Genomic DNA, 15,366 nt, shown 5'->3' with positions numbered 1-15,366 from the left:
CCAGGGAAAGCTCTGTCATCCTCTGGCTCAGACGTCTCAGTGGTTTGGCATGGCAGCATAGGAGCCCTGAGTTAGGCAAGAGGTGACTGGTCTATTTTGCAAACCATTAGAGAAAAGTCAATGCATCCAAAAATAAAGTGCATGCTTTTCTCCAAAGACTTTTTTTTAGCATGTTAGTGCTGAAACTAAATGGATGTGGAAGAGCAGTTTGGATGCTGAATATGCAAATTGATGTGCTAACTTCATTTTACAATGCGTTTCATTTCTGATATTTCTTAAAGCCCAAGATGAGTAGCAAAATATGAATGTTGAGGGAAGTACTTTCAGATTTCAATACTTTATCTGTTGACTTAATGTCTTAACTAAAGAACTCAAAGATGAATGTGTCTACATCTATGGTCTATGACATACAAACCTATATCTGGTTTATGACATGTAATCCAGTGATACGGCCACACAGCAGCTGTTTTCTGGGAGGTATGTTAGATTATCTGTAGTTTTCCAACTTTGTTCCTGGAAATCTTCATTATGAGCAGGTAAGTGTTAGTTACTACATGTGAATGCAGTATCTATAGCAGTAAATTACAGCTGGAAGTTGCTGATGTGGCTGTAAATCCACAAACAGAAAATTTCCAAGTCAGAGGATTGACTGCAGTTTGCAGTGTACCAGATTTGTACTGCACTAATGGAGAATAATTTTGTATATTCAGAAGAATATTTTAATTGTTCTATAAGTTGCCATTAGAATTTCTTGATTTAAATTAGCAATCAGATACACAGTTCAATAACATTTAAAAACTGATAGCTGTGGATTATGTTTTCAAAGAGATATATTTTGAGAACTGAAATCTAAGAAAGATCAATTTTTTATATATTGATATATTAAAACAATGTATAAATATGAAATTTAAATCGCATGATGTAAAACTGATGAGTGAGGATCAGAGGCTCACTCCTATGAAATATTTGCTTTCACATTAGGTTTTTGCTCTTACACTGCTGCTTTTCACAGATTTGAATTTCTCACACATTGATAAGTGTGATTAATCTAGCAAAACTTTGTGATATACAACTCATATATGTCTCTAAGGAAAGAAAAAAAAACTACAGAACTGTTTATAACTTTGCTATGAAAATTCTTGTTTGTTTTTTTTTTTTTTTAATGTATCAACTCTTACAGTTGTTACCTAACAAAGATAGCTATTTTACTTAATGATATTCCATCATACCTTTGTTGTCCTCTTCTGTTGCAAATTATTTTCTACCATATTTTTAGGAACTTAATTAAATTTTCCTTTTGGAAATGTTTAGTTCAGTCAGCTTACCTGGAGTAACAGGAACCACTTAATATATTTGGTGAAATATATTAAATCAGTTCAGCTAGCTATCTAATCTTTGATATCTATTTTAGAATGAGTCTTTATGATTTATATAATTGAAAAATGGCAATACACTATTGCTGTTGCTTTACCTGTTGCTTTACCAAAAACCTGAAATGTCTCTTGAATCCTGCTAGCCAGTTTACTCCAGTAGAAACAGATATGTTTATCTCTTTGTTTGCTTCTAAAGGGAAAATGACTTTTCAGTATTCTCTTGATAATAAATATCTTGCAGTTTACTAGCTCATACCATTAGAAGTATATGTAGTAATGAACCAGATAATAATTGTGCATCAAGGGGCTATTAGCACTGACTTGTGATTTAAAAGTGTATCATAAACAAGATGATCATGGATCAATTACTGGCAATTGGACTATGTTTATTTATGCTATTTTAAGGTTTGCTTGCAGACCTACATTTCATCTTCTTATGTGGTGTAGCTCTATGGATCCCGTAGCTATTGTTAATCAGCTGTGGCAGTGTGTTTGCCATCTTGTTTCTACTAAAAATGTAGAAAAAAGTATTCCTAGTTGTCCACACCAGTCACCATCAACAGAAGTGCAACTGCTGTTGTACTAAAATGCTGTTTTATGAAGCCAGCATTTTGTCTATGCTTTTATTAATTGTTCAAGGGAGCAGCAGCCTGCTCAGGCTGTGTTGAGAGTACAGTTCTGCCTGCCTGTTCACCAGGAGCAAAGGACAGGTTAAAGCTTTCCCCCTCTGGGATGTCTGAAGATGCTGATGGCCACACAGATGCTGAGCCTTGCACAGTAGTTTATGTACTTTAAAGGTTCAAATTAACATCAGGGTCCCATTGCACCAAGTACCTGGGGGTGCAAAAGCAAAATATCCTCTAACCTTGCTGAGATTTGCTGCAGCCTACGTGTGCTCAGTGCAGTCATTTTGTGTGGGAAACATCTGACACCCAAGGACAGTGCTAAATACTCAGCTGTAGGGGGAAACAAGAAGTAGAAATTGTACAAATACAGTGCATTGAAGAGCCAGTGAATTAAAATACTTGCTTATTTTCATGTTTCAATATGGTCTCTAGAAGGCAATGAATGTGTTAGGGAACTAACATATTTTTTGATTTTGAGCAACAAAAACCATTCTTATATAGGGGATGTGAGTGTCCTTTAGTTTTCAATAAAAAAGTCACAAAACTTTGGTTTGTAGATCACTATTCTCTTGTGACGATCACTCTGCTCTTTATTCACATTTTATTACAGTTTCATGTAAAGAAATCTTTGTGAAAAATTATTACACTCGCAAAAGTATAATAGGCAAAAGGCTTTATTATTTAGTTGCCTTTTTAATTGTAGCATAAACAATTTCAGATATGGTTCTGTAGAAGGCAAATCCTGAAAAGCAAAGCTCTTACACGAATTTCCTCATCTTACACGCTGAATCTGTCATGAACTTATCTGTATTAATAGATTAAAAATGTATATCAAATGTTTGTTCAATTAAATTATATTGCATTAAAAATAAACCCCAATCTTTAAAAGGTAGATAAGAAAGCCAGAGCTAAAAAAAAAAAAAACAGCTCCATATGAAGAAGGCATTTATGTTTAACCAAATGTGTCATACACCAAGTGTGACAGATCGAAGTACTGTTTAGAGTCTTGAGTTCTCCAAGTCAGTGCCTTTTTCCCCAGAAACAGACAGCTTTTCCATTGCGTGTTTAAATGTTTACTGTTTGCTTTGAATGTAGATATTGGATTATTTCGCAGTGTTAAGCTTTGGACTTGCTACAACTGATCAAGAATTTCACTTCTGGTGTTTACATATGTTTTCTGGTTTAACTGCCAAAAGTCTTTGATCAAATCAATGAAAAAGGCTCTTTCCCTTGCTAGTGTATTTTAAGTTGAAAAATTAAAAAGCTATGGACTAATAAACAATGGATCAGTGGACAGAGAGGAAGAGGAGCTTGTCTAGAATGTGTTTGTTTGTTTAATTAAAAGTAACTACTTCTGATGAATTACTTTCAGTTCTCAAAAATCCATGGTTGCTTAAAGGCTATTGTCTACAATGCACCTGTTCCTGGTGCTCTTCAAGGAGATACTTCAGGAGTTGGGAATAACCTGTATGCTTTTGTTGCCCAGCCATCTCTTTCAGTCATTCACAGGAGGCAAGAGCTCTGAAAAGGCTGAATGTCTCTGGAATGGAGTTTCCCTAGAAATTCACAGTGGTCACTGCTAGAAGTAGTTATTTATTTCTGTCAGGTTTTCTCTCCAGATCCAGCTGAATTAAATTTGTTCACCAGGTGCAAAATGAGGCAGGTCCTTTTTGTTCATGTGCAACCACTCATCTTGAAGAGAGGTTGCTGATGGTCCTGTGGTGGCTCTGGGAGGTTCTTTAGCCAAGTAGTACCTGAAGGAAAGAGAAGGGAGAGGAGGTGCAGGGAGGCTCCTTGGAGTCTCAGCTCGGTTGTTGCAGTTTGGAAGGGTTCAGTATCAATGACCTCAGACTCTAAGGTTCTCTATTTTACTTCAGGTAGGCAGTGCTGTAGTTGGTGGGAGTTTGATTTTAATTAATACAAAGAAATTGATTTCCTACCATTTCTGAGACAAGTGTAAATAATTTCTTTCTCTTTAAGGAGTTCTGGCAATATTTGCCTTTTAAACTGAAGGAATTATCTAGTTTTATTATCTCCCTCAATTCAATTATTTTACCTCACGTCCCTGTTCCAGCATCATTTGTTGAGATTTATTAGCAGTTCTTTGGCACTCACAAGACACTAATCATCTGTTTACAATATTGATCAGCAGCTTTCCTATTAGATTACATTTGAAGGGAGAAATAATCCTGCAGCAAATACTAAATAAAGGACTGAGAAGAAAGGGAAGAAACTACCTTAGGCTCTATAAAGTATTTTTTTAGGTACCCTGGAAACATCTACATGCCAAACAGTTGGGCGCCCTTAGTGACTTTCCGCTCTGAAATTCCAACAGAATTTCCCATCCACAAGTTGTACATTGTCTCTAGTCATCTATGTTTGTAAAGACACAGATTATTATGCCTATGGATATACATTTCTGTTGACTTCTAAGCAGCTTCTGAGTGGTAAAAATATTTATGGGGCTAACAAAAAATACCTAGCTTCGAATGCCTTAACTATTTCATTTGTTACTGTATATACCTTCTTTCCATGTTGTACATAATGGGATGTTGTTATCGTACTTCTTGAAAATTATGTACTCTTCAGAATGAGAATTGAGAACCAAATAGTAGGAATTAAAAAGTTTACTTTTCTGAAGTTGCTAGCTAAATTTCTTCTAAATTAGTCTGAAAAGGCTGATTTCAGCAGTAGATTTGTGGGAATTGGCATTAGAAGAATGTTGAAAGTTATATAAATTGCAGCCAAGATTTACTTGCATTTACTTGTATTACTTCTCAGAGTTTTATTAAGGTGCCTTAATCTTACTGAATAATAAGGTAGAGTGATTTTGCATCCATAAATGTTGTAAGCATATCTTCAAACTATGGGATTCCTTTAAAATATTTTACTTTCAGATAGTCAAAATTACTAGTTCATGCAGTTTTATCCAGTCATTTCCCAGAACAGTTCTAAAAGGCAACAGCTATCAGATAGAAAAGACAATAAAGTTTTTGCTTTTCATAGGAAATCATTACTCATATACATATATCTATACTTGTGGTTGTTAATTAGAGGAAAAAGTTTCCTGAAACTCAATTCAGTTTAGCCATAGAGATATAATAAAGACTTGTATTGCCTTTTCCTACTGTTATAAATATTTAAGAATGAGTAAGTTAGTGTGGTTTTGCACATGGATAAGGACAGGAAGAAGTGTCAAAAGAAGAGAGATAATGCTGAAGAATTTAGATAAAACTTGGGCAGAGGAACAGGACACTAAATAGATCTGGCAGCAGCAGACTGGCTTTTCCATTACTTTCTGATCCAATTATGAGAGTTGCTCAAGTTGTGGATGCTGCCCATTTGTCACGTGATGTTGCCAGCATTTATTTCCGAATCAAATCTATAAAAGGAAATGAGAGTTCCCTGTCCTTTCAAACCACTTGTCTGGTAGGAAATCACTTACAAATAATAAAGTGCATATTAGGGTATGAAATAGTTCCTTGATGTATGACCTTCAAAACTGGTTTAGGAAAACAGTTGAAGCTGGGAGTAGCAGAAACTTTTCTTACTCTGAAGAATCAGAGGCTGCAGTCCTGTGTTTGTACAGCTTGCTGACGCTTGTCTTCACTCTGAAACTGTGTTTACAGAAGCAGCAGGGGTTCCCTATGGGCAGGGCAGGAGAACTGGGAGCAGGGAAGAGCTGCCTCCCCTCAGCCTTGTACTCCACTGGTTTGTCTTCTTTGGGGGAGTCCTCACCCTCTGAGTAATGACAACAGAGGCAGACTTGTAAGGAAAGCATGCAGGAGCAACTTGCATTGCAGTCAGGTTCTCAGTGTCAAAAGGTGACAAAGTTACATTTAATCTACATTTAGATTTATCCCTTCAAAGCAGCGGGTGAGAATTAACTTCATGATTTTCACTACTCAGTGAAATAACAATCCACTGGAAGGTCTCCAATTATTTGTACTTATTTGTGCCCAAATATATTGTGGCATGGAATAGAAAATTACCCTACTATACAACTAATACAAAATGTGATCTAATACAAGGCTACTTGAGATTTATAATCAGAGAGGATTCAGATCCAATTTTGACGTGTTACAGCATGTAAGTTATTGTTGTTGGCCAGTGTTTTGAGAATAAAAATCTTGGTAATATTTCCTGCCATGAAATGCCTCAAGTTTACTATTTTATAATAAATGTCTAACAGCAGCACTTCTCTATTCTATTGCACTCCCTTCGTCAAGGATTGCAGAGTGGGTTGTACGTACTCACTGACTGGATGTTAGATTGACTTAAAATTGAATATGATGTTCACTGCAAAGCCCAGGAGTTCAATGATTGCAGAACCAGAAGCAGTAACAAAAGTGTTGTGGGCTGATTTGCCATCCTTTATTCCACACGGACTCTGTTCTGTTTAGTCTTACTTAATCAGTTTAAGAAATAAATTTTGGCATACAGAATCTGTACACTTTCATGGTGCCATTATTGCTTTCAGTAAATAAACAACAAGCAAACCTCTCCCAGTACAGTACAGGTGACATACAGATTATGTGGTTTTCAGTAATTTTTCCAGTTTCAAGGCTCAGTGCTCTACAAAAGACAACTGTGTAAGCAGCATTTTGATAACAGGGATAAATCACCTGCTCCCAATTTTTGTCAAGTCATTATATTTTTTTTTGTTCCTTTTGCATCTTGTTCAGTACTTACAGATTAATTTCATGCTTTGTTATCATCTGTTGTCCACAAAAAAATTGTGCTTGAGGGAATTTTAACAGTTCCTACATTTTTATTTTCGCAAGTGCTTCAGGAATACAAAGGGCAGCAATGTTGTAGGATTGTGTAATGCACCTTTAATTACTCTCACAAATATTTTGAGAGGTGGTTTGTTTTTTTAATTAAGAGCTTATATGTACATTCAGGGAAAGGTCCTGACTCTCCAAAGCCACCATGATTTCAAGGAAAAGAATGGGTGTGAGCTTTCCATCCTCAACACATTTTTAGGCACTATATACCATAAGTAATTTGCTTAAATTATCTCTCCTTCTTTTCTTAGTTGAGAGCTTGGTGGCCCCTTAAAATAGCAGGTAGGCAGCAATGTTCAAGGATTTGAACAGAGTGAAACTTGAAGTACCCAGTTAAAATGGAAACTAGAAGACTGAATCAGAGGTTTTTAGTTTTAGTATGATAAAAGCTTTGTTATCTAGCTCAGAAAAAAAGCTCCAGTATTTAACAGGTTAGTGAAGGAAAAAATGTGGAACTCTTCTCAGACTTATAATGTATTCTTATTTGCCAGTCCTATCCAAACCACCTCATAATATTACGAAAGCGCAAAATCATGTTATTATTTTTGCTAGTATGATCTAAAGACCTTTTGGACATTTTCTTAGTGCTTGACAGATACAAGTTTGAAGCATGTATTAATATATTTCTCAGACCTTGCAGATGAGTTTTGTGATCTATGAAAGTTGAACTTGTTGATTTCTGTAAAATAAGATGGCAGATGGAACATGTTTCCAGCAGGCAGAAATAGAACTGCTAGGGCGATCAGGCTGAACCCTCAACTGCACACACTTCTTGGAAATTTAGTGTAGAGTAAGAGCTTAAAAGTGAAGTCACAGAAATAGTTCAAGAAAGGGATGTGGAATATATCTGTGCTGGTTGCACGCGTGGTTTGTGAGCACTGTCAGCGAGCTCCACAACTGATGCATTTTGTCTAGTGGTGTTACACAGGGCCATGTGGTGGCTATGTGCTTTTATACATTTATAAATGCTGTTTGTTGCCCCAACTTCTTCCCTTATACTTGCAAGTCAGATAAGATTCTCCTAGGAGTTAATAATGTACTAGTTTTGTTTTCCTGGAATATGAGATGCCCCAACACAGGCTGTGTTCTGTGAAGGCGGTATTTCCCATCCTCCCATGTTCAGCTCTAATGAGCTCAGGTTATGCTTAGTGCAGACTGATTATGCTTGGAAACTGTTGCACCTGGCCTTAAAAAAAGGCAAAATAGGTCCAATGAAAATGAATAAAGGTAGATCTGGAAGTATTATCCTGTAATTCTCTTAGACAGATCTGAAGTTAGGTTTTGGAGGAGGGTTAGAGGCCAAACTGCTGCTGTGCCTATCAGAATGAGTCACTAACTAGCAGAGTAATTGCATTGATTATTGCACACCCACAAATTACAACAGAAAATACTTTGCAGGGGGTGGAGGTTGTACTTTTCCTAAAGGTTTCTGTATAATTAATCTACTGTAAGTGCTGGTTCTTTAGAAACATCTGAACCCTACTGTAGAGCATGGTCCTTGTGTGCCAGTTGGCCACCCCTCCCTACAACGTCATCGCAGTGTTTCTTGGGTTATTGCTTTGGTGCTACTGAAGGTTTTGACAATGCTGCTGTTGGGGAAATTCAAGTCATGTATTCTGCTTTTGTTTTTAAATTGTAACTGTTTGCCTGTCTTCATCACGGGCATTAGGAGTTTGAGCAGCTGCATTTTGTATACCTACAGCAAAACAGCTCCCTTGTTAGGCAGAACATTTCATAAAGGATTAAGGAGAGCTGACTGAGCCATAAGGGACACTTTTAACTCGTAAACAAGAGGCTGATTATCAAGAGGCTGTGCTTGTTTGTGGAAGAGGTAGCTGAGCAGGTTTCCTTCTCTCTTGGGTGCCTTACCTTGTACTTCACCCAATCATTAAATCCATTTAATTTTTTTTTTTTTTTTTTTTTGTTGACACAGCTTGCATTTGCACTCAGTAGATGTTTGGGGATGAAGAGCAATTTTAATAGAAAATTAGTTGCTACACTTGGTACGAGCAAACCAGTAATAATTGGAGTCACTGGGGCAGATTGTCACTCGCTGTCTCTTGTGGGTTTCTTGGAACATCAGTTTACAGCCACCTCAGTTAAATGCTGGGTTAGGATTCAAGCTTGAAGTCAGGCTCTCAAAATGGAGACTGTCTACACAGAGTAGAGACTTGAGGCTTGCAAGAGAGTCAGGGATTGACAAAAGTAGTTTTTGCTTCATGATATTGAATTCCAGGTGTTTACTTGGCTCAAATATAAACTTTTTTAAATTGCCATTCTTCTGTTACTTTACAAGACCTGTGCTGCAAAACCCAACAGAATACTGAAACACCGATCAGATTTGTGGCGTGTGCCAGGACGGCAGCACAGCCCCAGGAGCTGTGAAGTTTTCTGGAGCATGAGGGGGAGCTCAGCTGAGCTTCCCATCACCCACGATGGAGTCACTCTGATCCTCCCCTGGGCACCACTCACAGCTCTGTGGGAGGAGATGAAAGTGCTAGGTTAGAGTTCTTCCTCCCAGTCGCCTCTGCCATACCAAGTTACTGTCTGTCCTCTGCTGTACCAGCACAGCATCCTGCTGTTTGCTGTCATGCTCTGGGACTTGGGCTGCAGGCTGATGGATCCAGTTCTGTTTTGTCCTCAGATTTGGTACAGAAAAGGATGCTTCAAAGGATATTGTTTGAATTGCAGAGTCAAACATGCCACATTTAGAAAGCCCTGCTGGTAGTTTGCCTCTACACCCTTCATTTGACTCCACTGGATGTCATCCTTATGATATTACAATTTTCCCCATCAGTTGTCACTCTTTTATTCCACAAAATGTTTCCATGGTTCCATAGATGGGAGACTGGGACTGCCTATATGTGTGTGTGTATATATATATATATATATATATATATATATATATATATATATATATATATATACACATAAGCCCTGCGCTATGCATTGGGAGGTACAAGTACCTTGCTCAATAGGGAGGCACATACCTGCCTTCCTGTGTGAATTAATTCTCTGGATCATCCTGCACAGCAGTTGTTGTTGGGAGTTGGGGAGGTGTTAGGTGGGGATTTTTAAGGCATTTTGTGATTTACTTTTTTGTTTGGTTAAGTACTTAGGAGAAAAAGTAGTAACTGAAATTCAGAATAGATGTGATGACTTCATTTCACACCCACAATGGCAGAACTATGAAAATGTGTAACGTTTGCCACTTCTTTAAGTGGTTGTCAGGTAATCAGACAGATTTAATCTGTGTTTTAGATGAGAAATTGTCTTACACTCCTGACAGTCCTGAAGCTTAGGAGAATAAGAGCATAAATTTTGGCTTCAGGGAGATTGATTTCAAATTGATCTAAGCAGTTGTTTCCATGTTTACAGTATTTTAACAGAAGTAGAAAATATGGCTCTGGATGGAGCCTTCTACATTCCACTTTCTGGAGACTGAAGGTGACATCAGGATAGCTACTAAATGTATGCTCCATCCGGAAGAAAGGCAGAAAGAATCTTAGTAGAATAAAAATCGTATTCCTGACCTAACATGAACTTTTGTGGTTTGTAAATCCACAAAACTGTTTGTTTGATGAAAACTTCTTTTTTCCAAAATACATAAAGATATGTTCATGAAGGTACGTAATTGTTTAATCATTAACAGTATTTATTCCACATTTAGGTATCTGAAAAGTGAACTAAGTCCATTTCTTAGCTACTTGAATTATTTTTTGTAGGAGTTATAAGGGGGAGGAGGTTTCTAAGGTAACCTACCAATAAATAAGTTTATTTCCAAAATAAGGGAAATGGAATTTCTAGACCAGGCTGTAACTTCTAGTAAGACAAAGCTGAAAAACAGTACCCTGAGGCTTGGCTGTATTACATTGCATTTGTTACCTGTATTGTTTTCTTGGAATGCTATGTATGGGAATACATTGAATCAGGAAATTTTTCCCTGAATTAGGTGAGTAAAAATATTTTTACAAGACCTTTTAAAACACAGTAAAAATAGCCTATTGTTTAGATCAGTAATATCAGCTCAGGGTGTTTTTAACCTGCTTTTAGCTCTTCATGAGTTTTGGATGATGTATGATTATTTATAGCAAAATGTATCTGCTAGTGAGAAGGAGGTTCAGGAATGCAGGTCTGAGGTTTTGGATTGTCTCAGGAAGAGTGGAAAATTTCCAAATAGTTCCATATTAATAAATATTTGAGGTGTTGTGTGTCACATCTTCGTTTTGATGACATCCAAATATCACATCAAGGTTTTGTATGGTCTAGTGATTGCTATAAATTCTTAGATAAATGGTGTAAGTTAATGTGTGCAATGTAAAAAGTACCTGCAATTCATGGCACCTGTAACTCATGAGATCTAAAGCATTATCATTTACTTCTTTAATACTCCAGTTTAAATACTAAATTAAAAATATATCGATTGCTTTATTTTATATGTATATTAATAGATGCCACTCTTTGTATGCCTCCATCGCTAAGAAAGAGTTTGGTTGAAGCAACTATTCTGTTTGATCATGACGTAGGTGGTTTTCTGCTTTCAACCACACTACATTATTTCCTGGTTCTCTTCAGTATGCTAAATATTTTTGGTAGATTTCGGTGGCTTTGATCTGATAGAAGTGAGCAGCATGTGCTTGCAAACACAGTGCGTCAGATTACCAGAGTGATTTTCCATCTCCCTGTTTCATTCTGTCCCAGTCAAGGTTTCTCAAAGGACCTGGCTTGTGACTTCTAAGAACTGAAAAGCCACTTTCCAGGAGTCACACCTTTAAGTCTTAGTTTGACCAACTCAGAATGTAAGCTACTACAGTCACAGCCTACTCTTAAAAACTTGATTTGTCTTTTCCTGACCTAAGGTAACATTTTATAATGTTTTAGTCTCTCTCCCCTTACCAGCTGGAGCAAAGCTGAATTCTCTGTTCTTTGAATTGTCCTGGCTCTTCTTCATGACAGGAATTGCCAACTGTGGCTGCCACCCCAAGGACAGTGCAGCCCCCGGGGGGTGGTGCAGGGCAAGCAGAGCCCAAAAGCCACACCAGGGCCTGCTTGCCATTGAGGTGGCCACAACGTGGCCATGGTTTGAGGAAGGAGGAAGGAGTAACAAGCATTGGGATTCATAGCAATGAGTTGTAAGGATTGAGGGGAATGATTGTTGGAAGGCTGGTCAGGCAAAAGGGGCTTGATTGCAGGGGTTGAAGCTGACATGGTAACTGCTGTGTGGATGTTGTCCTGTGATGGAGAGAGGGCTGGCATCCAGATCTGTTTGCCATATGCAGAATCCTCCTCTGTGCTTGCAATGGGGGGCCTTATGCAGGTGAGCAGAAAAAGTACTGAGGAACTTACAGCAGACAAGAGAGGGGTTAAAAACAAGTGTGAAAGTTGGATCATGGTACTTGGCACCTTGAAATGAAACAGGATTTTTCTGGAAGGCTTTAGTCACCTGGGAAGGAAGGATCGAGTAGCTAGCTGTGTGGGAGGCAATTTGCAATCAAGTGTACTCCTCTGCAGTAGATTGGTACATTTTAATGAGGGAAGTATATTTGCTCTGTTTTATATGATTTGCTTAGGACTAGAAGTCTGGAAGTCATTTTAAATAGACTGCTTTGAGACATAATGGTCAGGTGGAAATATTTGAAGCATATGATATGGAAACCCTGTATTTACAATGTATTTGTAGGGTCTCAAGAAGCTGAGCTGAAAAGATTGCCTCTTTTTCAGAAGAGATTTTTAAGAGTAAATAAAGCTCATACAGAGGATGTAAAGGCAGTAGTGAGGAACTACTATAGCTGTGCAACTTTATTTATTTATTTGTTTGTTTATTTACTTCATTAATTATATTTTCAGCTGATCTCTCAATCCATGCCACCCTTCAGAAAAGGATACCTTTACACTCACCTCCTCCTCATCCCTTCCCCTTCCTGTAGGCTTTGTGGGGCTGAATGGGAATGGTTTTTACCTGTTTATTCTCCTTAGAGATGGCTTTCAGGGTGGGTGGGAATTCCCACCCCCAGATGGGGAGGAGGGGAAGGCAGCCACCTGTAGCAGCGAGTGCCTGCGGGAGGAAGGGCTGAGTTGGACTCTGCTCCCATCTGAGGGGATGGGGAGAGCTGGCCCCTTCTGCCTCAGGCCCTGACACTGAGCCACAGTTCACTCCACCCACTGAGAAGGCAGTGCTTTTCTTTGGCCAAAGGTGCCAGCAAGTGAGAGGCATTCAGCTGATGCGCCAGGTATCAATCAAGCATAAGCTTCATATTTGAGGAATGTTCCATGGTATTTATCATTTTGGCTTTTCCAGTTCTTCCTTTTTTCTTGTAGTCATTCTCTCTGTTATTTGTGTCCGCTTTCTCTTTCTACTTTAGTTTGATATCTTGTCCTTATTTCAGCTTGGTTTTGCTGTTTTCCTGCTGTAGGAACAGAGAGTTTATAATAGCTGTAGCATCACTTCAAAAGGTGGATCTGCAGTGTTTAAAACAACAATTATATAAGTAATTAAAATAACAAAGACTAAATAAACATGTCCTTCCCAAGTGAAGAAATAAATTCCAAGGGCAGTATAAGCATCTCTCTATATATATGTTTGCTTCTTCTCTTCATCCAAGACTTCCTGCAAAGGTTTCTCATAGGTTTCTGCTTTAATATCTTCTTTTCTCTAACATTTTCAAAACTTCTTAAAGAATGGTATTTTCTCTCTCTCTGCATCGTGCATAGTATAGCTGGGGGGAAAAAAAGGCAAAAGGTTTTACATCCTGAAAAGATGTGGGGAGTGACTGGCAAGCAATTTCAGAAAAGTTTCAGAATTTAGATGTTTATGTAAAATTTTGACAGGATCATGAAGTGAATAGTGGTATTACACCCGTTTTACACAGAGCCAAATTGAACTGTGGAAAAGCAATTTGTTAGGTTTCACAAATTTGTGACTAACCAAAGGACTCCGCTGATTTATTAGCAGGGTTGAGGTGTTAAGAAAACAACTTCTGTGTTTGAGCTGACGTATTGCTTTAACAATTTTGTTCAAGGGAGGAAAGAGACATATAATAAAGGAAATACTAATTCATCTAAACATCCTTCATTTGAATTTAGAACGATGTGGCTGGAAAAACTCCGTTACAGTGTAATTTACCAGTAATGATAAAACATAAAATGGACTCCCAGCTTTAAAACAAGCTGGACCCTTGAGTCTCTAGAGCTGGGGCTGGGGAAAAGAAGGAGCCAGCAGGCAGGGTTGGACCTACCTCTCTGCCCATGTGTGGCTGTGGCTTCACTGGCACCAAGGACAGCTTTGGTTCCTCTTTCAAATAATTCTGAATTAAGCTTCCTGGCAGACATTTCTGGATTGGGTAGCCTGGGATAACTGCTAGGAAAAGCACATTCTGCCAGGCAGCTCTTTGGAGGATGCTGTGTTGAGCAAAGACTCTGAAAGTCTTGCAATCAAGTTATTATATTGCATGAGAAAACACCAAGTAGTGGAAAGTTGTGTTTTTCAGGAAAAGTTGCACAATCTTTTTAAAGTTACAGGCTGGTTCTTTCTCTGGAAGGCTAATGTTTATAAGCTGAGCAGCTTTTTGCATCACTTTTATGCCTTTTCCATGACAGAAGCATAAATTCAGTTAAAAATGAAGTGAACATTCGTCTAGGTAACTTTTGTACTTACAGTAAATTTTATATATGGACTGGCATGAATTTTGAAGGCAGCCTTCATTATATATCATGTGCTGGAAACTCTCAGCAGCCATTTTGTATATTTTATTGCAATTTTCCTAATAAATGCTTATAGCTTTTCTTCTGTAAGTGTGTAATCTATCATTTTGCAAACATAAAGCATGAAGGTTGGGGGAAGGAACAGTGCAGATTGCGGATTGAAAAAATTGAGAAATGTTCTGATTTATTGCATTTCCAATTTTCAGGAGTTCTTTGAACATGCAAAAAAGCTCTGGGATGATGAAGGTGTAAAGGCGTGCTTCGAGAGGTCAAACGAATATCAGCTGATTGACTGTGCACAGTAGTAAGTATTTCTTTTTATGAAATTTATAGCCAAGAATGTGATCGTCTATAACAAGTTAGAAAATATATCAGTGAGATTCAGGAGTTTTGCAATGTAGGAACTAACATTTCCATTCTCTGTATAGGTGGAGCATGTATAGCAAAATTAATTTATCATCCTAGTTTGCCGTTATTATACAACTAAATATTATGTCTTAAATATTTCACATCTAATAAAGAAAAGTATAAAAGAAATCAAATAACTTTAAGTATCTTTATTCCACTCAAAATTGATTTACATAAAATCATTTCAGTTGAAACTATTAAGTTGGAAAAATGTTGAGTCAATCTAAGGAGAATCCTTTGTTTAAAATTCTGAGAACTAGACAGTGCTGAAATTGCTCTGTCTTTTCACATTCTGTAAAAATTTCTAAGCCATTTACATAACCAAATGCATACCTGCATTACTAATACATTTTCTAGGTGGAAAAAATTATAAGCAGTATTTAATTAAAGACAGTGGTACATTTGGTATTCTGTCCTTTAAAGTGAAGTGGTACAGATGTATGTAACACAGTCAAAATGTGTAAACAGATT

The 15,366-nt window shown here is 37.6% G+C and overlaps 1 protein-coding gene across 2 annotated transcripts in view; it reads left to right on the top strand.

The window, feature by feature from the left end:
• The window catches only part of GNAL (G protein subunit alpha L), a 177,672-nt gene that overhangs the window by 109,834 nt on the left and 52,472 nt on the right, over positions 1-15,366 (top strand). For both annotated transcript variants that reach the window (XM_058033688.1, XM_058033697.1), the window contains exon 5: positions 14,694-14,791. In XM_058033688.1, coding sequence (XP_057889671.1) covers positions 14,694-14,791 — 98 coding nt within the window. The remainder of the gene's footprint in view (positions 1-14,693; positions 14,792-15,366) is intronic.

This window comes from Melospiza georgiana, chromosome 1 (assembly GCF_028018845.1).
Source record: "Melospiza georgiana isolate bMelGeo1 chromosome 1, bMelGeo1.pri, whole genome shotgun sequence".
Taxonomy (NCBI): Eukaryota; Metazoa; Chordata; class Aves; order Passeriformes; family Passerellidae; genus Melospiza; species Melospiza georgiana.
The sequence above is the reverse complement of the archived record's forward strand: the minus strand, read 5'-3'. Positions and strand labels throughout refer to the sequence as shown.